The sequence below is a fragment of the Excalfactoria chinensis genome, chromosome 23 (genome assembly GCF_039878825.1).
Source record: "Excalfactoria chinensis isolate bCotChi1 chromosome 23, bCotChi1.hap2, whole genome shotgun sequence".
In the NCBI taxonomy this organism is placed as follows: domain Eukaryota; kingdom Metazoa; phylum Chordata; class Aves; order Galliformes; family Phasianidae; genus Excalfactoria; species Excalfactoria chinensis.
In genome coordinates this window covers 1,165,740-1,186,886 of record NC_092847.1, presented here as the reverse complement: position 1 = coordinate 1,186,886, position 21,147 = coordinate 1,165,740, and the positions used below count along the sequence as shown (strand labels likewise).

The window sequence follows — 21,147 nt, the reverse complement described above, 5'->3', positions numbered from 1 at the left end:
GGGGCTCCCCAGGGCTGGGGGGGACATCAGCCCCACACAGCCTGCATTGCTGCTGCTGCGCACCTCCCGGCCCCACACCGTCATTCTCTCTCTTACTCAAGGCAGCCTTCCGCTTTGGGGTTGCACTCAACTGCCGGTACGCACTCGTTTCCTGTTTGCAGCAGCACAAAGGGCTCAGCTACGGACCCCAACCCACCCGCAGACCCCGACCCACAACAGAAGCCCCCCATCCCTGCCCTCTTTGGTAGCAGCCGGATTAAAAAGGCTCCATCCCACAGCTGGGCATCCCAAACCCCCACAGCTCCATCACAGCTCCTTCCCCACCAGCATCAGAAGTGTGGCTGCTGCACTCCTAAAGCAACCCCCAACCCACACATAACATCCCCCCCCCCCCCAGCTCCCAGCACACCATACAGCAGTTATTCCCATTAACAGCCACCCCTTCCATTAGACAAGTGTTTATTCAGTTCCACTCACAGACAAACAGGTTATTTCCCCTTCCAAGAAGCCTTAAAACAGCGTTTTCATAAATAAACATTGAATGCTGGGCACTCGCCAGCATCTCTGACAGCAAAGTGCATCACGGTACGAGCTGGGAGCAGCACCCACCTCCTCTACCTGGGACCACCCTGTGCCAATTCCAGTCCCAACGCAGAGGGGCAGGAGGGGAACCCAGTGAAAGTGCTGAGATCCGACAGCACTGAGAGCAGGGCTGCATCCTACAGGGGTCACAGACACAACAGCAGCTGCTCTGCAGAGCCAGGTCAGGGTCCTTCCCTCAGCTCCAGAGTAGGAAAAAGGCTGGCACTTCTTCCAGGAGCAGCCCGGCAGTGCCAAGCAGCAGCTCTCCATCCAGCTTAGTGTCAGCATTGCACGAGGCACAGCCAGCCAACACCACGCCAAGAGCACAGCCAGCCATGGGTCAGCAGAGCCTGGAGCAGCCCAGCGCCTCAAGGGGCACCTCCAGTACATTTGTCACCGCTGTGTGACAAACACATCGCTGAGTCACTGGGAGCAGCTCCACGCAGGGCTCACACCCAGCTGTGATCCACACCAGTGAGCTGCTCCATTGCCTGGCAGCAAGCAGTGAGACAGCAGGATGATGCAAGGACAGCGCTGGGCAATACCAGCACGGGGCAGGGGACACCCTCAGCCCCACCTGCTCCATTTCCAGTCCTTCCCGTGGGCTCCTCCTATACATTGCACACAGTGTGGGCCACTCAGGACCCCAGATAAATAGGGAACTACAGACTCAGCATCGCTTCGTACAGACAGCTTAAGACAGTGCAGGGCGGGGAAAGAGCCACGACACCCTCCAGGGTACAGCAGCATCAGCATCCATCCCCAGCAGCGGTCACAGCTTGGGCTTGTCATGGACGACTCTTCTCTTGGAGCTGTAGAAGTCTGCAGGGCAAGAAGTTGGGATGCATCAAGAGCAGAAGGACGGGGCAGCACCCCAACCCCAACCAGGTGGGCTCATAGCTCCTAAGCCTCACATTGATGGGGCCCTGCATCACTTGGTCCCACCACATCCCCACTGCTGAGCCACTTTGGGCCATGGGAACTGAGGTTGGTGATCCATTCTGGGGGACTTTTTAACCTATGGGATACCCGAGGCTGGTTCTGCTGCCCACCCCTCAGTCAATTTGCAGCCTCTCCCCTCCAAAGATGGTTATGTGCTAAGTCCCATGGTACAGCACCACCAATGGCACCCAGAGGGACACCCCACCTCCCCCACTCACCTTTGACTGTGCTCTGCCCACGTTTCAAGTGCTGTGCGGAACCGACCCTGCTGAGCTCCGAGCTCTGCTGGGCTGCCCCACAACGAGCCCCATTGACACCATCCTTGCTGGGGACCCTGCGGGGTGCTGAGCTCCCATTGCTGGTGGCCTCAGCCTCGCGGGGGGGCAGCTCGGCCAGCAGGACCCTCTCCCATTTGAAGTGCCCATCCAGGGGCGTCTCCGTCTCGAAGTTGAAGTTCCAACGTCTCTGAGCTTCTTCCAGCTCCTGCCTCAGCAGCTCCTCGAAGTCGTTCCGGATCTGTTCGTGGTCCACGGGGCCGAAGAGGTTCCTGCACGCTTTGCTGCTGCACGGCATCGGGCCGGCCCTGCTCTGCGCCAGCGGCATTGCGGCTGTGGGGAGGGGGATGCGATGTGAGCGCAGGGCAGGGCTGTGCATAGAATGGGAGCCACCGGGAGCCCTGGGCTCACACTGCGGGGTGTTAATGATCCTGGCTATAGCGCAGGGGGTCATTGAACCCGGCCAGAACCGCGCTCATGTATAAGGGACCGCTCTGCCCCCCCGGGAAGGGTCGCGTAAAAACAGCCGCTTCCCATCAGCGGGGTGAGCTCAGAGCCAGGCAAGTCCCAGCATGTCCCGGCGGCTGCGGCAGGTTGGGGGGGTGCGGGGAGGTCCCGGTCCGACCCGGTCCGGCCCACGGGAGGAGCGGAGCCGCGCAGCGCGGAGCTGACAAAGCGCTGCGGGTGGAACCGCCGCATCGAACCGCATCGAACCGCATCGCTACCGCTCCAGGAGGCTCCGCACAGCACGGAGCGGACCTGCGGGATGGGAGGTTCCGAACCGCACCCAGCACCCAAACCCGGCACCCAAACCCGGCACCCAAACCCGGCTGCGGTGCTCCACCCCCAGCCCGGTACCGCCCGCAGCTCCCGAGCGAACCCCGCACCCATCAACCTCCCCCATCCCCAGTCACCCCCCATTACAGCTGCTCTCCCTTCCCTTCTTTCCCTGCCGGTACCGACACCAGCCCCGCACTCACCCCGCGCTCCGTGTCGCTCTCTGCGGTTCCCGGCGCCGCACTCCGCCCTTTATAGCGGGGCAGGGAGGGGCCTCACGGCGTCGCTCGGGATTTCCCCCCCCGCCCCGCCCGCAGAGCAGCTGGTATCGGGGGGTTCAGCGCTCCCCCCCCCACAACGGGGCTGCGCGGACCCCCATATGGAAAGCGGGTCGTCGCCTCCTGCGCCATGCGGGACCCCCCCACACACTGCGAGGGATGCGGGAGGACCTTCCATACGGCTTTAAGTCCAATTAAAGAGCAAAAAGGGCCCTTCCTGGGTCACTGAATTACTATGGGGTGCTGCAATGATGGGGAGTCATGTGGGTTGGGCTGTGGGTCCGGCTCTGGGTGCTGCTCCCTGGGCTCAGCCCCGGCCCTATGGGACCATCCCCGGGTGCTCCCGTGGGAGCTTTGCCCCGAGGTGGGCTCTGCTCTACCAGCGGACCCCCCAGCAATGAAGCCGGGCCGGGGAGCTCCAGTTGGCCTGAGCTCAGCAAGCAGCAGAAACAAGCCCGTGCATGTCCTGCATGCATCAAGCTGCAGGTTGCATGCAGGGACATTTGGCCCCGTTGCAAAATGCCTCCCCCCAACCTGCAGCAGGGAAGGTCCGAGCCCAGCACAGCTCCCCATCAGGGTTACAGCACGGGGTGCTCAGCCCCGCACTGCTCTGCAGGGTGGGCTGCATGGGGGGGAGCTGGGTTTGGGCAGTGAGGGTGCAAACAGTGCTTGGGGTGCAAGGAGATGGCAGCGTGAAGGCAGGCGGTGCACTAAGCTGGGTGAGTCTGCAGCTGGGGGGGGCTGCAGCTGAGCCCTGCAGTGTGCAAAGCCCCCCGTGCATCCATTTCCAGGCTGGACCAGCAGTTCCCCCGGCCCCAGCTGATAAAGGATATGTTTGGACATGTCTGGCTGCAGGCAGCTGTGTCACACAGCAGGGTTTTCCAGCATCAGTTCCTCCTGGAGCTCTGGGCCAAGCCAAGGTGGTCGCTTTGGGGTTGGATCCCTCCGGATGGGCAGTGTGGGGTGAGAGTGAGGCTGTCAGAGCTGGCAGCTTCTTGAAGCAGAAGGAGGAGTGCAATCTGCAGTGATGACTGATGGAGAGCGATGCTGCAGTGAGGCAAGGATGAAGAAAAGCAATGTGAGATGAATGGGATCGGTTTGGCTGCTGTCAGGGCATCCTATGTGGGGTACATGAGGATGGGATGGCATTGGGATGGAGATGGAATGGGGTTGGGGATGAAGTTGGGATGAGATGGGGTTGAGACGGGGATGGGGTTGAGATGGGGATAGGGTTGGGGATGGGATGGGGTTGGGAATGAAGTTGGGATGAGATGGGGATGGAATATAGTTGGGATGGGATAGGGTTGAGGTGGGGTTGGAATGGGGTTGGAATAGGGTTGGGGGGGATAAGATGGCATTGGGATGGAGATGGGATGGGGTTGGGAATGAAGCTGGGATGGGATGGGGATGGGATGGGGATGGGATAAAGTTGGGATGGGATGGGGTTGAGACAGGGTTGGAGATGGGATGGGGTTAAGGTGGGGATGGGATGGGGTTGGGATGGGATGAGGTTGAGAGTGGGATGGGGATAAAGTTGGGATGGGGTTGGGATGGGATGGGGTTAAGGTGGGGATGGGATGAGGTTGAGATGGGGATGGGATGGGATGGGGTTGGGATGGGATGTGTTGGGGATGGGGTGGTGTTGAGATGCTGGTGTGGAACCAACGCACAGAGGAAATGGGAAGTGGAGAGAGGAATGGCGTCGGGGTCTGGGTCAGGCGGTGCGTGGTCGAGTCTGCAGTGACATCATCAGCAAAAAGGGGAAAAAAAAAAGTGTGATTAATGCGGAAGGTGGTACAGGAACTAAGGAAAAGCCCAAAGGTGACTCACAACATTCAGTCCCAACAATGCAGGGTAGGAAGAGGTCGGACTGGGGACCAGCAGGATGGGAACCAGGAGCGGTGCTGGGGGCAGCAATAGAGCTGTCACCCCCCATCCCATCCTCACCCACTGCAAGGCCTGTCCCAGCTCCCCATGGCGTCACTGTGGAAGAATCCCTCCTTGGCAAACAGATCCTAAGGGCCGATGGCAATAAAAAGCGATATACTAAACAAATGCAAATCTCCTGTCTTCAAAGTATCCTCCTTTGAAGGCACTTAATACAGGATGTTGCTATCAGGGTTGGGAAAATCCTCTGGGAGCGTTTCCTCTCCCCAGGTAGGTCCCAGTGGACGCCGAGGGCAGAGGAAGTGGCGTCAGACACGTATGCAAACATTATTCACAGCAGGCAGGGAGCTGTGAGTCAGCCCAGCTCGGCAGCGGTGGAGTTGCATGCCCAGGCACAGTTCCTCTGACACGGAGTTTCGTCCTCAATGGGGATGCAATGAGCAGCACCCCGGTGCTGGGGGGTGGATGGAGGCTGCGGGGGAGCAGGAATGGTCTGAGCTGGGGGTTGAAATGGGGCTTTGGGCCCTTTGGCATCGTGGAGTCATACAGCCTGAGCCCATAGAGAGGAATGTGGTGTGCCAAGAAACCTCTTGGAGGGCTGGGTTGGGTTGGGTTGCTGAAGCACAGTCCGTGCTCTGAACTGCTTTAAATGTACTCACATGGGAGAGATGCTAAAGGATGTCAGTGGTAGACCACCGAAGGTAGCAGTGATTGCAGGAGCTGAGCAGAGCTCCTGGCCCAGCTTCTGGTGGTGCTGGAAGGTGCAATGAGACACGGGTTATGGGAAGCACAGCGTTCCCACTGGATAGATCCATGTAGAGGGAAGAAGCAGAAGGGCTCAGACAGATGGGCCCCTTTGTGCCAGCCGGGATGATGGAGGCAGTGACACACTGCTACTCTTCGAGGCACCGTGAACTCAAGCTCTACAAAAGCCTCAATTTCTGCCCAACCTGATAATGAGGGGACTGAGATCACCGTGTCTGTTTGTTGGCAGTTTTTCCATGCCTCCATACAAAGCCCCTTTGACCAGTGCTCCCAGCAAAGGGCCCTTCTGCCCTACAGCCCTCCTGCCCTGCGCCTGATCTGTGACACAGCTTGGCACAGCCTTGGCACAGCACCCCAAGGAGGGGCTGGGGCTGAACCCATCCCCCACGGGGCACAAAGCAAACAGTCCCCCTCCTCGGTACCCCTCAGCACTGAGTGTGAAACCTCCAGGCTCCAAGAAGCAGAGCTCCATGTTCATTTAGGATAAGAGCATCACTTTGGATAGGGGCAGGATGGGGATCCGATGGGGACAAAGCCATAAACCATCACCGCAGGTATCCAGGCACTGAAAGCCCTACTCAGCAAGATGCAGGTCTCTATGATTTCTTGTTATCTCTGCTAACAAGCTTTTTTCTTTCGGGGGGAGGGAGGGGGCTTGAAGGCTCTTCATGGAATGCTCACGCTCCAGCAGAAGTCTAAATGAGCCCAGTGTTCAGCTGAATGGCGTTTATATCCCGGCGAAGGCTGTTTTCCCATCAGCTCTTTGAAGTGCCCAATTAAGTGATTTTATAACTAATAGGATTTTCCCAGGAAAGAAAGACAAGAATGACAAAACGCTGAATGCTTGATTAACTCTGCCCCTAAAAGAACTTGGATCGTGTTAATCGACTGTTTCCCTGCCATATACAGCCCTTGTTTGCTCCATTTATGAAGGCATTTTGATGAGACACCGGACCCAGCAGAGTGGAAATAGAGTCCCAGCGAGCACCAATTGCGGGTGAGGCTGTCCCTAAAACAAGGCTTCGTACTGGAAATATTCCTGGAGCCGAGCTATGAATTGTTTGCTTCATTCAGCCCCTCACTCATTTTCATCCAAGATTGTTTTTAGCCCCATTCACAGTCATTAACGTAATTGCTTCACTGACTTTCCATGAGCTGCTCCGGAGCTTTGTGCTGTTGTTTTGTTTCAGCTGGCAGCAAAAGGGCTCATTGTTCCTCGCGGTTCTGTACCTGGCTGTGTGTTTGGGTGGTTATTTACTGGCTGCTCACGGGGTGCCAAATTCCCATTAGATGAGGAGGGCTCCGAGGATGGGGCCGCTGCCACCAGCAGAGTCTGGTGCTGCCAGGAGGGCTGAAGTGCAGATCTATAGGCACAGCTCTGGGCTCTTTGACACCAACTTCACCTTCTTGCAAAGGGAAAGATCAATCCAGAAGGTCTGCAGCTTCCTGTCTCAATCCAGCCCAGAGAAGCTCCCCATTGGGGTGGCAGTGGGTAGAGGAGGACAGGGACTGCTCCAGCCCCACCCAGCCCTTCTGTATGTGAGCATTCTTTCCAGGCATCCAGAAGCACGGAGTGTGGGTTGGTGGTGCAGTGGGAAGCTGATGCTCCTCCCAGCAGACAACACAGACACAGCACTGCTGATGGAGGCTGCCTTTCTGCACCGGCCATGGGTTTGCCTGGAATCTACCAGGAGCACAATCTGGCCCTTTATAGCCACGCGTGTTACTATGGAGGGCAGCTGACTCACACTGGCTCACGGTGCCTGCCTTCAGAGCCCTGACCCAACCCAAAGCCATCAGACAGGAGCAGCACAGGAGCAGTGGCTGCATTTGTCACACCCTGACTGTGCCCACACGGAGCCCTGAAGCCTGGCTCTGCAGGATGTGTGCCAGCCCACTACAGCAGTGTCTGGCTGTGTCAGCATCTCACTCATGCCACACATTTCAGCGCAGGCAGGCAGACTGCACAGCTGCTGCAGAGCCCCGGACAGAGCAGGACATGTGAGCACAACATCCACCAAAGCCATGAGCAGCAGTGTGACAGCTGTCAAAGAGTGGCTCAGTTACACTTTCCTTTTCACGTCTGTCCCACCCCAGCAGCAGTTCACTCCTAGTCTGCGCCTCCGGCAGTGCTGATACGTGTGGTGAAGCACTGCCCAGCCCCACCAGAGGAAGATGAGAGCTGGGGGTTTCCTGGTACTCATATAAACCCTTTTCCTTTTGGTTTCCTGACTAGTTTCTCTTCCTTGTTTATGAGAATCCATACAGAGCTCAGGAAAGGAGATTTGCTGGGTTTGGAGGTGCTGTCAGTAGTGAAGCAGTGCCCCACACTTCACCCACCAGCATGACCCCATGCAGAAACCTCCTGTAAGCAAAATGAGTTTTGTAGGACCATGAGATTTACAGACAACCAACTATAATATGCAAGAAAAGGAGTAGGAGGGAGAGAGGTGATGAACCAGGAAGCACGAAAACCTGACAGTGTTCATAGAATTGGTCTAAAACCTCCACCAGTTCATATCCAACCATCACAGTGCAGCTGGTGAGCCCTTAGCCATGAGCTCCCAAGCAGGATGTGTAACCTGGCCACCAGAGTGAACACTGGCAGGAGCAGCAGCACACCACACCTGAATGCTACCTTCAGCTGTGACAACCTCCTCCCAGAAAGCTGACAATAGTCACGCATGAAAAGCACATCAATTCCCTGCTCACCAGGAAGGGCAGCATTCAGGCCAGGCTGCAGCCTGTGTGAGCAGCAGAGATAATGCTCCTCACTCACAGCTGGTGGCAGCGATCTCCCAGCCAGCAAGAACGTGGCACCCAGGGGGACAGGGCGACAGGGTGCCCCACCCTGATACTGCTGCTCCACCCTGATACTGCTGCTCACCGAGGTGCTGGCACGGACAAGGATGGAGGTGCAATGCTGGGCAGCTCCTCCTCTGCTGGCGGTGCTCGTGTGCCCAACGTGTGACTGGTTGTCGTGGGATGAATCCCAGGGCAGCACGTGGGGTAACAGCGCTGAAAGCAGAAGGTGGCTGCGGAGGATGAACACTGCCCTTGTTGGATTTCCTCCCTAAAAGCAAGCAATCAAAAATGATCAGCTACAATTGCTTTAAGGACCAAGCAGAATCGGAGTCAGTGTGAAGATCTGTTCAGCTAATAGTTAGGTCAGCTTCTGGATTATTAAATAAGAGACAAATGAATCACTTGGGAACATGGCGTTCTTATTGCACAGGCTATCTGATGTTTGCTTGGGTCTGCTGTTTATTGCAGCCAGTGTTTGACCAGCAACAGAACGCAGCCAACAGCTGAGCCAGGCAACACAGAACAGCCCGGGTGAAACTTCACAACTGCAACTTCCAAACAGCATTTCTAGGAAGTCAGGAGGGTTCCTACAAAGGCCGGCACAGCTGGGATGCTCAGAGTTCAACAGATCAAAGGGCAAAATGCTCACTGCAGCACAACCCCTATGAGCTGGGGTGTAAGGATGGAGCACAGCCCTGCTGTGGGGGCAGCCCAAGGGATGGAAACCCCCCGTGAGAGGAACAGTTGAGAGCTGGGGCTGTGCAGCCTGGGGAACAGAATGCTGTAGGGAGAGCTGAGAGCAGCCTTTGGTGTCTGAAGGAGAGGGTTCTACAGTCAAACCTGAGCTACCAGAACTGCACTTCTCCCCTTGTTTGGTTTAAGAGGCTGTTGCTGTAGCTGTGTACCCCAGCAGAGCTCCTTGTGACAGTGACTCTGCTTTGAGGACACAGCGTCTGCGGTGTGATATGAGGACACCGATCAAAGCCAGCAGAGATGGAAGGAAATGGGGCAAACTGGAAGCAGACGTCACAGGGTGACGAGATGCTGTGACAGCCTGCAGCCGCACGGGGACAGCAGCGCCCCGCTCAGGAACCACCGAGAGAGGAAAAAGGCACTGCTGGCATTGAAGGTCAGCACAAAAACCTGCTGGTTGATTTACTATCCAAGCTGTTCCCAGTCTGGTTACCCCTCTTACAGAAGGGAAGTGGAAGGCTGAAATCCCAGAATGTATCCTTGCACTAAAAATGCCACTTGCCACATAAGCCCTCTGAGGAGGGCTGCACACAGCTCTTATTTTCTCATCTCTCTCCAGAAGTTGCTTTCTTTGTTTCTAACCTAAACCCCTCCCATGAGATAAAAGCAGTGGTGTGTTCTATGGAACTCACTGTTTCCATGTATGCATGAAGCAGCAGTTGTGATCCAGCTTCCTCAATTGAGTGAGCAGTAAGACATGAAGTCAGCAACCTGAAACTGACAGATATTTCCAGTTCTGCCATCCCTTGTATGCAAAAAACCACAACCTGCTGCTCTGGAGCGTGCACTGTCTGGAGTGCTTCACAGCGCTTCCCCCCTCAGTTGTGGAAAACACTGAAGCAGGATGCCAGCAGGAAGGCCAACTCCCAGGCAATGAGAGCTTCAACCCTTCCATGGATCAAACCCTGGGAGAAGCACACATTAAAAAAGGGAACACAGCTGTGCGTGGCACAGGACACCATCATGGCCGGACCTGATCTGAACCAGAAGCTGGTTGTCTTTGCAGTGTGAACAGCACCAGCCTGACCTCTGCTGGGGCAGGGAGCGCACAGCACGCAGCTGCAGCCCAGAGCAGGCTGCCTCCTGCTGACAGCTCCTCCCTGCCCTCAAGGAAACCAGCCCATATCCTCTCAACTGCATCAGGGCTGCAGATCAGGCTTAACCACCCACCATGAGATGCAGCAGTCGTTTCCCACCAGCAGCACACAGCCCTGCGTAGCGGGATCATTACACAACATTAAATTCCTCATAAAGACAAACACACACGTTTAATTCTTAAGCTCCTTGCCCTCCACGTGTAAAATGATTACTGCACAACCTACACCTTCCCTGCTGCTTTGTGGACACAACGCTGCTCCTTCAGCAAAACTCCCAGAGGAGAGAACTAAACAGCTGCAAGAAAAATACACCAAGGTCTCCCTGCTGCCACTGATAGCTATGCCACTGTTTGACACTTCAGGTGAGGTCTTCACGCAGGCACTTGAGTTAAACACTGAACAACAAGTTGTAACCAAAACTTTAATCCCAAGGATCTCACAAAAGACATTTTACAAGTGACATGAAAATTCTTGTACAGTAAAGAAATGTTTAATTCACAGCTTTTACAATGTACCATTACACAGTCAACACATCCACTCCAGTCGTCAGTTCTGCTGTGTATTTGGTCTGTTCAGAGGTCCTGGAATAGATGGTCAAGCTATCGGCTATTTCAGAAGCACTCTAGTCACACTAAGTACAAAATTAACTGAGTCTACAAGCTAAAACATTGTATATCATGATACAAAGTAGCTCTGTTCCAGTAATGGAAGTCAGAACCAGAGCCGTGGTAATAGCAGCTCGCAGTTCCCTTGAACACTGCTGGCCCGATGTGACTGCTGGTAACTAAACACCTGCACCCTGCCCTGCACCAACACCGCTCACAGCCACCACTCTGCAACAAACTTCGCTGCACACTCCCCTCCACAAGCTGACCCCCAGCAAATCACACCCTGCAGAATGTCAAGACCAGAAACATCACCTATGCAAGACAAACTGGTAACCATTGAACACAAGTATAAAGGTACATTGTAAAAAGTGATTAATATTACAATTCATATGATCTGCTTAGAACCATATACAGATTCACATCTTTACATTTGCCACCTGTTACAAGATACAAGGAACAAAGCAAGTTCAACAGCTAAAACATTTTAAAAATGCACCAAGCTTTATGAAATTCCAAAACAAAACAATGTTCTGTACATACTCCCCTGGACTCAGATCTAAGGACTTCCTGTACACAGCTCCCTCTCAAAGTCTTATTTCCTCTCGTTTGACCTGGAGCGACTGGAAGAAAAAGAACCAACCACACATCAGTTGGTGTTAAAGGCAGCACATTCAAACCTCCCACCCCAACCCAGCACATGGCAGATGAGCATTTCACAGTACTGCTCCAATTAATAAAACAGTACTTTATTCCAGGGTAAATGCCCTCATAAAAGGCTGAAGATTGCTCTCCCCCACAGCATGTCTCAGTATTACTAATGCTGAGCTACCCACCTGCGAGACCTGGAGAAGGAACGAGAAGGCTTATGGTTCCTCTCCCGTGAGAGTGATCTCTCTCTTCTTCTGTCTCTGGAGAGGGACCTGTTAGAGACAGCAGCACAAGGATTAGAACACCGGAGCAAAGCTGAACTCGTTAAGATTACATGGCTGCCTCAAGAGATTGCCTCTGGGACGTCAAGGTTTCAGCAAGGGAAAACCTTTCCAAGGCTACAACAATAACCAGCTTGTGCCATCTAATACAAACCAAGCCGATGTAAACAGGCTACGCTTTCTCAGCACCTCAGCTAACTCAGTGCATCAATACATACTTGAGCACCTTTTAATACACAGAAAAATAACCAGGTATAAACCCACTGTGCATTCACTGCTTCACACACTGCAGCATGAGGGCTGGACATGCTCACTGCACACTCTGCTCCTCATCACCCGTACCTGCAGCACAGCATCTGAAAGAACTGGAAGGGACTGTGGACAGCTGTGTGACATGAAGTATATTAAAGAGTGGAAATAAGTTTTCAGCTGATAACTGTGCCATCTCCTGTAGCTGAGTAAGGTTCAAGCAAATCCACTCCTCCAGCGTGCTGAGTGACAGTGCTTATCCAGGCATCTATGCACAGACAACCCCATTTGCTCGCCTCTTTTCACATCTCAGACAAAGCAGGCCGTGTTCAGTAACAGATGTGCACATACCTGCTGCGGCTACGAGAAAAGCTTCTCCTTCGCGGTGATCTAAAACCAGAAAAACAATGTGAGGCTTTTTATCAATCCTTCCAGCATTAACGGGGTGAGGCATTTCCCAACTTGTCAAACTCACTGTTGGGCCCTGGGAACGTGCCAAGAATAACTGGCATCCATCATCCAGTAAAAGGCATGGAAAGATTAGGCAATAAACAAAGCTCGGTGTGAACAGCACATTTCCAATCACCGTTTCAGTTATAACTAAGAATGCTTCATAGCAGAGTTGTCCAATGCAACACTTCCATTTCAACTAAATACACTGCCCAAAACACCACACCAAAGTCCCACAAAGTGGTTCCAAAAAATAGCACAGACCAAATGTTTTGGAACCCATGCAAGCCAAAAAGGTCCATGACAAGACATAAAAAGAGATACCAAGTGGAAAAAAAAAAGTGAAAATGCGCTCAGTGTAAATATTGACAACGCCATTAAGTGCTACATTAGAACTGCATATCTGTGATTGTCATTCTTAATGCCATAGTGTGTTTAGACTACTTTAAAAAAGTAAATAACCTTAGCTCGGCCCAGTTCATCCCAAAAAGTAATTGTTTTAAGTTCTGAAAACTGTTAGTAAAACCGTTTAAAGGTGATAGGATTTGGTTTGGTTTTTTTTTCTTTATTGCAACAAAAAAAAGCTAAGTTTGTTAGAGCTTTATTAAAATTTAGTTCGCCATCTCACATGCAAATAGACTCGTTTGTACGTTATTTAAACAGTCAGACTTTCCATATCACCCTTAAAAGTTTCCTCAAGCAACATAGGTACGTTACCATTCAATTATGCACAGCCAGCCTTTGATTGAGAAAAGTAATTACTTATAAGCCGCTTACTCCTTATTTTAACCAGCAGTAAACTGTATAAGCAGGAAAAACTTACTAGTTTTTGGTTTCAACAAGCTAGAAATGGTGAGGTGAGGCTGCCGGACTGACTGCCAAGAAGAATTTGCTGAAAAGGTTTTGCCAGATGTTGCGTTGTATTTAGTTGGTTGGCGAAGGGGGTGTTGTGGATTTTTCCTGCTTTTTTGTTAGCCGAAGGCTGCTGCTGTAGTTGTTGTGAAGACATTTGGTAAATAAACAGCTGAGCTGATTGGCCGGGAATGTGTGGGCGGTCGAGGTGGCTGCTGCCGATTTGGTTAAGGTTGGAGAGAAGGCTGAGAGAAAACAGCATGCTCGGGAACCAAAGGGCGGTGCAACCTGACGACTGGCCATGCCTGGGTCATGTGAAACGACACCAGCCAAGCTGAATGGGGCGCGCTGGTCACATGACGCTGAAAGGGCTAGTTGGCTGGCTAATGCAGACTCAGAGGGTGGTGAGAAGAGACATGATGGTGACTCTGTAACGGGTTCATTTTTATTAATAGATGGACCAAAAAAGCATAAAAAAAATGAAAAACAAGCCATCAGTACAACCATCTATTAGCTAACAAATACTCCTAATGTGTTATTTTTCAACAGCAAAAGGGTAAGCTCGAAACCCTGACCTCATGAGGACTTCACTCACCTGCAACAGGTAAATTCAGTCCTGCAAAAACCACGCTGCAGAATTAAGCACCAGACAAGCTAGTCTGGGACCAAGGACGTGTCAGTTACCAAAAACGCTGCTACATTCTAGAGCTGGGTTTGCACGTCTCAAGGGACAGAACTGCCACACGATGCTTTAATGGCTAACTGATGCATGTAGAGGTTCTAGATGTTCAGAGCAACTGTTACTCCCATCTAGTATTAAACAGCTGCCTGCTTATTAAGTATTTAAACTGCGCAAACAAAGCAGAGAAACACATCTGTATGAAAATGCTTAGCTGCTGTATGTCATGTTTTGCCATTATGGAATAAAGGAACGGAACAACCTAAGTTGAAGTATGGGGAAGAAAGGGAAAATGTGACTAGAAGATGAGCAGATTTTAAGAGGAACGAGGATAAATCCAGGACAGAGGGCGCTGACTACCATAGTGACCTAAGGACAAAAGCCAACATTCAACACAACTTATGTTCACCTCCATATTTTGCCTCTTTTCTTTTAAAGCATTTGGCATCTCCGAATTGGGATCAAATAGATGAATGTTATCAACATGCTTTTAAAAAAGCCTGCTCCTATGATGCTAAGTGCCAAGAGCTCTACAAGTGTACTTGGACCTCAGGTACCTGCGGCGGGGAGGAGGACTCCTTCTGCGGTAATCATCTCGAGGGCGCCGGCCCCAGGAGGGAGGTGGGCCGCGGTTCCGACTCCGTTTTTCACCATTGGAGAGCTCAACTCTGACACGACACCCACAGAGGGTTCTGGGAAGAGAGGTTGACATTGGTTACATTTCCACCAACAACTATCTGCAAAGAAAAAAAACAAACAAAAAACACAACAAGAAAGAATCACAGAATGGCCTAGGTTGAAAAGGACCACAATGATCAGCTCGTTTCAACCCCCTGCTACGTGCAGGGTTGCCAATGAGCAGGTCAAGCTACCCAGAGCCACATCCAGCCTGGCCTTGGATGCCTGCAGGGATGGGGCATCCACAGGCTCCTTGGGCAACCTGTTCCATTGCATCACCACCCTCTGAGTGAAAAACCAGGGGAAAATAGACAAACAACAGAGTAAGATGGGGAAAAAAAGGAACAGACAATAAGGATTAAAACTCTGAATCCTAGTTGACCAGGTGGCCAACAGAGTCAACAGTGCTCCCCTGTGGAATGAGTACCCTGGAGTGAGGGAAGTTCTCCCCCCCTCTGCTACAAACTGCCCAGAGATGTGGCAAAGTCTCCATCTCTGGAGCACATTCAAAACCCACCTGGGTGTTCTGCTGTGCAACCTGCTCTAGAGAACCTGCTGGGGAGCAGAACAGGACTGAGGGACCACCAGAGATTCCCTGCACCCCCCTACGGGTCTGGCATTCTGCAACCTGCAGAATGCTGCAGTACTCCAAGTAGACTATAGCTTAACAAATAAGAAGTCTGGCCACTTCTGAAATCTCAACATGCTCTTCAGGAAGCCAGAGCAGGAACCAGGAAGTGCTTATTTATATATAAATATATATATATATATGTATATTTTCTTATATCACTGCTCAAATAAATACTGCATAATGGATACACTGCCAGCTGAAACTTTCCAACTGTAAACCATCCCAAGCCACGTTCCCTCTTATTGTCACCAAATGAACCCAATACACATTAAGCACGTTTTACCTTCCATCTAGTTCTCTTACAGCATCAGCTGCATCACGCGGATCTTCAAATTCCACAAAGGCAAAACCGGGAGGATTCCTGGCCACCCACACACTGCGCAGTGGTCCATAGTAGCCAAACGCTCGTTCTAGTTCGGTTTTGTTGCCATTGTTCCCAAGGTTACCCACATAAACCTTGCAGTCCAGCGGACAAGAGTCACGATGCATGGCTAAGACAAGAAAAAGGGAAAAAACTCAACATAAAGCGTTGTTAAAGAAGGAATAATTCAGTCAGCTGCTTTTCTTGGAAGGTTTAACTGTGATATGGTAGAAGTTCTATCTTTTGAATGTGGTGAGGGAAAGAAGGGATAAAACAATAAAAAGCGGGCTGGTATCACGATCGAAGCTTATCATTCCGGCTATATGAGTTTACTTCCATGCCTCTCTACTGCGGAAGTGGATGCGGCCCCGCTTCCAGGCCTCGGGGTCGGGCCTGCAGGGGGAGCGCTGCGCGGGAGAAGCGCTCCATTGTTCTCGGAGCGGGGACAGCAGCGCCGATGCCGGCCGCAGCCACGAGGAGCATCCGGCGGATCCATCCGCACCGCCCCTCAGCGTTAAGAGTGCGGCGGGGAGAAGCGCCGCGCACCCTCCAGACTCCCACCCGGCCACGCTTCGCCTCACCAGCCGCAGCTGCGGATTAAAGGAGCTGAACGGGCTCCAGCGGGCGACCCGCGGCCTACCCGCCCTTTTCCCGCCCGGCTCCCCTCAGCGCAGCGGCGGCCCAGCTTTACAAAATGGCGGCGGCTCTTTTGTTTGCCGCCGCCGGGCCCAGCCGCTTCCATCCGCCCTCCTGAGGAAAGGGAACCGCGGGAGCCGCTCCCACCCCGCTCTCCGAGGTGAAGGTCCTCACCGATGCTAAGAGGGAGGGCGCGCGAAGGGAGCCCGCGCTAAATTCGCAGCCGACTCGACCCTCAACGAGGCTCCCGCTCCGTTTTTCCTCACTGGACAAAATGGCGGCTGGCGCCCGCCCCGCCCGCCCTTATATACGGGTTGTCCCTCCCACATGACGCAGCGCCGAGGCGAATCAGAGGGCGCCGTTCTTCTGATTGACAGGTCGCCGTGTCCCGCCTTCGCTGAACGCGCTTCTTCCCGCCGTCCAGCCCAAAATGGCGGCGGGCGGGATTTTCCTCAGCGCTGCTGGCGCTTCCTGAGATTTCCCACTTCTCACCCCAAAATTCAGTTTCAGGAGCCGGTTATTGAGGGAAGGCTGCAGACTCAGGATTAGGAAACACAGCTGGGAAGTCTATTGCATTGGCTGAAAGGGAAAAGATTTATTTCCTTGTTTTATCTCTGTAGGATACATTCAGGTCGTGATATTTAGGAGGTTCCACTCATAATCTGGGTTTTGCACGTAGGAAATAGCCATCACGTTTATACAGAGGCTCTGAATAAATCTGCTGAGCAAACCGGTGTCTTTTTGGTGTGGTTTTGTTATTAACTTCAGCACACAAGTGTTGTATTAACTACCTAAAACGTCACTTTGCAGCCATATCTGTAGGCTGTATTTAGTCCAGACTTAGGCCAAACGAGATAAGTATATGTAGCACAAATGCAGTTAATCGTTTTTAAGTAACTACCAGTGTAATAAGGCATTGTGAATTCAATGCATAAGCAGTGTGTTTCCAAGCAAGATCTACACAATCCTCCTCCTCCACCTGCCAGAACTGAACCAGCACATCAAAATGGCGTGTCTTAAGGGCAGAAAACACGTATAAATTCACTTGGATGTTTGGAAACTCCTTTTGTAGCATCTCCTAAATGCTCCCAAGGGTCCAAAGTGATCCCTGAGCCAAGGCCAGCAGCAGAGGGCGGCATTCCCCGCTGCTGGGAGCCCTTTGGGGCCGGTTTTGTGTCTGATACTCCTCCACATCTGGCTTGAAATCTCTATATGGAAAGCTCAATCTCAGCCCAACAAACGGCTGTTCGACTCGTCTTTTAATCCCCTTTGGAGATGGGGATTGTGCTCAGGGGATTGTGCACATGGGATTCCTTTCCTCCCCATCCCCTCTGGATTGCACAGCATTCCCCACACTCAGCAGACAGAAGGGAAGCCTGCAGCTTTCTCTTTCACTAATCTCACCTCCCTGCAGTGGTTACCAAGGCGATGCTGCTGCTCCATCCTCCCATTGCAGAGGGATGGCGGTGGCTGCGTTGCAAAGATCTCTGTGGCCCCCGGCTTTGCTGCCAGGTGTTATTTCCTCTAGATCTCTCAATTAAGGGAAGGAGAGCAGCCATTCATTAGCAGCTGCTTCACCAGCAGCTCGGGGGAACTATATTTACCATCCATGAGTGTGGTCAGACTGCTTCCTCTCAGCAGGGCGGTGCCTTTTCGTTCCACACACCGCAGTCAGCAGCTGGGGTGAAATTCAGCCTGGTAGGCTATGAGAGCACAGAGAAAGTGGGGTTTTTTACACCAGAGAAGTCAGCGAGGCTTCTTCTATTGCTGGTGAAATACAAGCTGTGCTGCAAGCCTTAGAAATAGTGCAAAGCACGGAATAAATCCCTGCAAGCATCTCTCCTTCACTGTGCTGTTTGTGCCAGCGTGTTTGCACTGAATGCTTGTGAAAGCCGTGCTGTTACTGCAGTGCAGTTCTGCACCCAGGGAGCTGGTAGGAAGGCACGTAGGTTCATTTTCATTCTTCTAAGTCTTTGGGTGGAAACAAACGTCCAGTGGAAGCACGTAGCCACAGCAATGCACTTTGGTTGTTGCAGAATGCTTCAAGTGCCCATTTACCCTGCCAGCATCCCTGACCTACCTTGGATTAATGCAGACACCACTAAGTGCGGTCAATGGAAGCCCATTATGTGACAGAGAACTCAAAAAGTTCAGGGACAAATTAGACCAGATGTTTCAGTCCTGACTTCAGTCCCACCTTTGGATAATGCTCATTAATCCTTGAGGATGTCACTATCAAACTTTGCCTTCATGGACAGATAATTCAGTGACACTGCAGGCTACCCTGGAAACTTAAGATGAGGAGCAGGCCTCCGCTTGAGCCACATTTAACAAATGTCATGTTTAATTGGCGACACACTTTGTACACGTTAATGAGTGACACTAACAACTGAGACTCGCGTCATCGGGAGCACTTATTTGATGATAGAAATAGCCGGGCTCGCAACGAGCTGTCACGAGGAATGTAATAAAGAGGATCTGATGTCCACGGAGGCTGCGAGAATGTATGAGAAGGTGAGAACACTGCTAACAGGGTCTGGCCTGACTGTATTAGCAGACAATGCATTTCTACTCACCTGACACTGAATTTAATGGGGTGGTGAGGCAGTGCCTATGGGGAATGAATGGGATCTTATGGTAACACCAAGCCAATGCTATCCTGTTGTTCCAGGGATCCTTTTCTCAGAGAAGACAATCACATTCACTTTCATTTGCTTGGAGAAATAGGGTCTGGTCCTCTTAAATAGACTTAGTGGTTCGGGCTGGTGCTCCATCCATATCCTCAGTATCCAACCTGTACTGTGTTACCCAACTAGATATAAAGTGAGTATGCAGACTTGCATCTCAGTAAGTCCCATGCTTTCAAATCACATCAGAACCTGGCTCCTTGCCTGAGCTCCTGCTTGTGTTTTTATCACTTTACTACACTGATATCTCCCCACTTGGTAAACCCAGAAACAAAGAAATACATCTCACAGTGCAAACAATTTCACTGACATTTGTGCCGAGCATTAAAATCTTATTTACCGACTGCTCATATTTTCTGCTCGTAAGTGCCCATTCACACTGCACTCTTCCATCATCTCGGGGCACAGTAACACAAAGAAACCCACCCAAACAACAACAAAACACACTTGCCCCAAACTCGTCATCTTTTCCTTAGTCACAGCCGAACACTTTAGAATCCCGGATTTATCCTCATTGGAAATAGCAAGTTCTCTCCTTGCACTGATACGGTCTTAGTCACACAGAGCTGTGCTGACCATTGTTTCTGTGGTCCCCAGGCAGGTATATAAGCAGGTGAAAGGCACTCGCTGTCATTGCGACTGGAACGTCGGGAGAGACCAGCAAGGAGAGGCAGCTGTGCAGACAGAGACTTCACTGCCACCTCTACGAGACCGACAGTGAGTAGCTGATGCAACACAGAGCTGCTTTTTAGTCCTTACATGCCTTTCTGTCGTGACTTTTTACTCGTGCTCGAAGGCTGAAATTTGTTTTATCAGGTGAACGAATGACAGGAGAAGCACAGACTTCTGGCCGTACCTTCAGCTTCTGGTCCTGTTGATCAGATTTGAAGAAGAGAGAAAATGTTCCTGCCCCAGAGATCTCTGCACACCGTTACACTCCTGGCAATCTTTTTTCTTGCCTGTTTTGCAACGTGTCAAGACACTGGGAAGTAAGTAAGATCAGCCTTTGACTTGATAGCACGAGCAGGCTGCTTGCTTTTGATTTAAGAGGCTGTATTCTTCACTGTCATTTACTCCAGGCAGAAGAAAAACATGCATGCATTTCACTGCTTTTTATGCAGCACAGAATCGTACCCATTGCATCTTTAGGTGCACGGATTATACTGTATTCAGTGCCTTTGGAGAATAGCGTAGCAAAGCATTGCGTTCAAGGCAAGTTGTGGAAGTGGCACATCCCAACATTCCACAGGTAGGTTCCCACTCAGATCCAAATCTGCAGCAGATGACAGTATTTGTATTGCTCATAGAAAAGGTTTTATGATTAAAGGTCCAATTCCCACTGCTCTGCATGGCTCAGGCTGCTGACCCTGCTTGTTAGTCTTCCATATCCCATATAGACCAGACCTATATAGACCAGACCTCAGCACAGAGAATCTCAGATTGATGGATGCAAACGAGTGATTTTGAAACAGGGACACAGAACCAGCCGTGCTTGTTTGCTAACTGAACCCTTCTTGCTGTTTGCAGTCGAAGAGCAGTGACTGAGCACCAGCTCATGCATGATAAGGGGAGGGCATTTCAAGGGCTGAAGCGCCTGATGTGGCTCCACAACGCCCTGGGTAGCGTGCACACAGCCAGCAGCAGGGATATTTCCCTTTCCAATGCCATTTGGGATCCGCAGAAGACCAGAGATCCCTCAGCTCTCTACAGCAGCATCAGCAGAGATGATGCTTCGAACCCCATGAAGCAGCTCCTGGATCTGATGGAAGATGAGCAAGGCTTCCCCCCTCCCAAGAAGCAGTATTTGCTGCAGAGTCTGAACACCTAATGACACCTCTCGTTCCACACCTGCCTGCAGCTGTGCCCCTGCTCTGCAGCACTGCATTGCCTTACAGCTGCTCAGCTCCGGGCCAAAGCAAGGCCAGACTGAACCTCCAAACCAGCCTTTAGGAGATGCAATTGGCATTCCCATCACACAGGGGACCACGGCGTGGCGTTTGAAACCTACCCACAGACTAACAACCAGCGCCAGGCTCAGCCCCCAGCCACGAGGTGTTGTAATAAAGACGCTCCCATTCATTCCCTGAACCGCTCCGTGCTCCTTCGTAAAACCCAAACGAACCGAATCACAGCACGCGTCACACTCCCCCTTCAGCTGGCAGCGCGCATGCGCCGCCTCAAGCAGGGTGGGATCATGGCTAGCCCCGCCCCTCGAGCCACAAGGGG

The 21,147-nt window shown here is 52.0% G+C and overlaps 2 protein-coding genes across 2 annotated transcripts; both read right to left on the bottom strand.

The window, feature by feature from the left end:
* Positions 1–444: 444 nt before the first annotated feature.
* On the bottom strand, positions 445–2,844 carry CDKN1A (cyclin dependent kinase inhibitor 1A). The gene is made up of 3 exons (XM_072356035.1): positions 2,780–2,844; positions 1,743–2,132; positions 445–1,404 (listed from the first exon to the last, which is right to left on the bottom strand). Exons 2-3 carry the CDS (start codon positions 2,125–2,127, stop codon positions 1,355–1,357), a joined length of 435 nt encoding a protein of 144 aa, XP_072212136.1. The 5' UTR covers positions 2,128–2,132; positions 2,780–2,844; the 3' UTR covers positions 445–1,354.
* A 7,724-nt stretch (positions 2,845–10,568) lies between these two features.
* SRSF3 (serine and arginine rich splicing factor 3) lies at positions 10,569–16,513 on the bottom strand. The gene is made up of 6 exons (XM_072356034.1): positions 16,409–16,513; positions 15,521–15,728; positions 14,486–14,620; positions 12,299–12,337; positions 11,603–11,689; positions 10,569–11,389 (listed from the first exon to the last, which is right to left on the bottom strand). Exons 2-6 carry the CDS (start codon positions 15,724–15,726, stop codon positions 11,362–11,364), a joined length of 495 nt encoding a protein of 164 aa, XP_072212135.1. The 5' UTR covers positions 15,727–15,728; positions 16,409–16,513; the 3' UTR covers positions 10,569–11,361.
* Between the last annotated feature and the right edge of the window lie 4,634 nt (positions 16,514–21,147).

Coding starts and splice junctions, on each gene's coding strand:
- CDKN1A (XM_072356035.1), bottom strand. CDS start 2,127: ATGCCGCTGGCGCAGAGCAGGGCCGGCCCGATGCCGTGCAGCAGCAAA. Junction 1,405..1,742: donor TGGGCAGAGCACAGTCAAAG/GTGAGTGGGGGA, acceptor CTTGCCCTGCAG/ACTTCTACAGCTCCAAGAGA.
- SRSF3 (XM_072356034.1), bottom strand. CDS start 15,726: ATGCATCGTGACTCTTGTCCGCTGGACTGCAAGGTTTATGTGGGTAAC. Junction 12,338..14,485: donor AGTCCTCCTCCCCGCCGCAG/GTACCTGAGGTC, acceptor TTCTGGTTTTAG/ATCACCGCGAAGGAGAAGCT. Junction 11,690..12,298: donor TTTTCTCGTAGCCGCAGCAG/GTATGTGCACAT, acceptor TGTCTCTAACAG/GTCCCTCTCCAGAGACAGAA.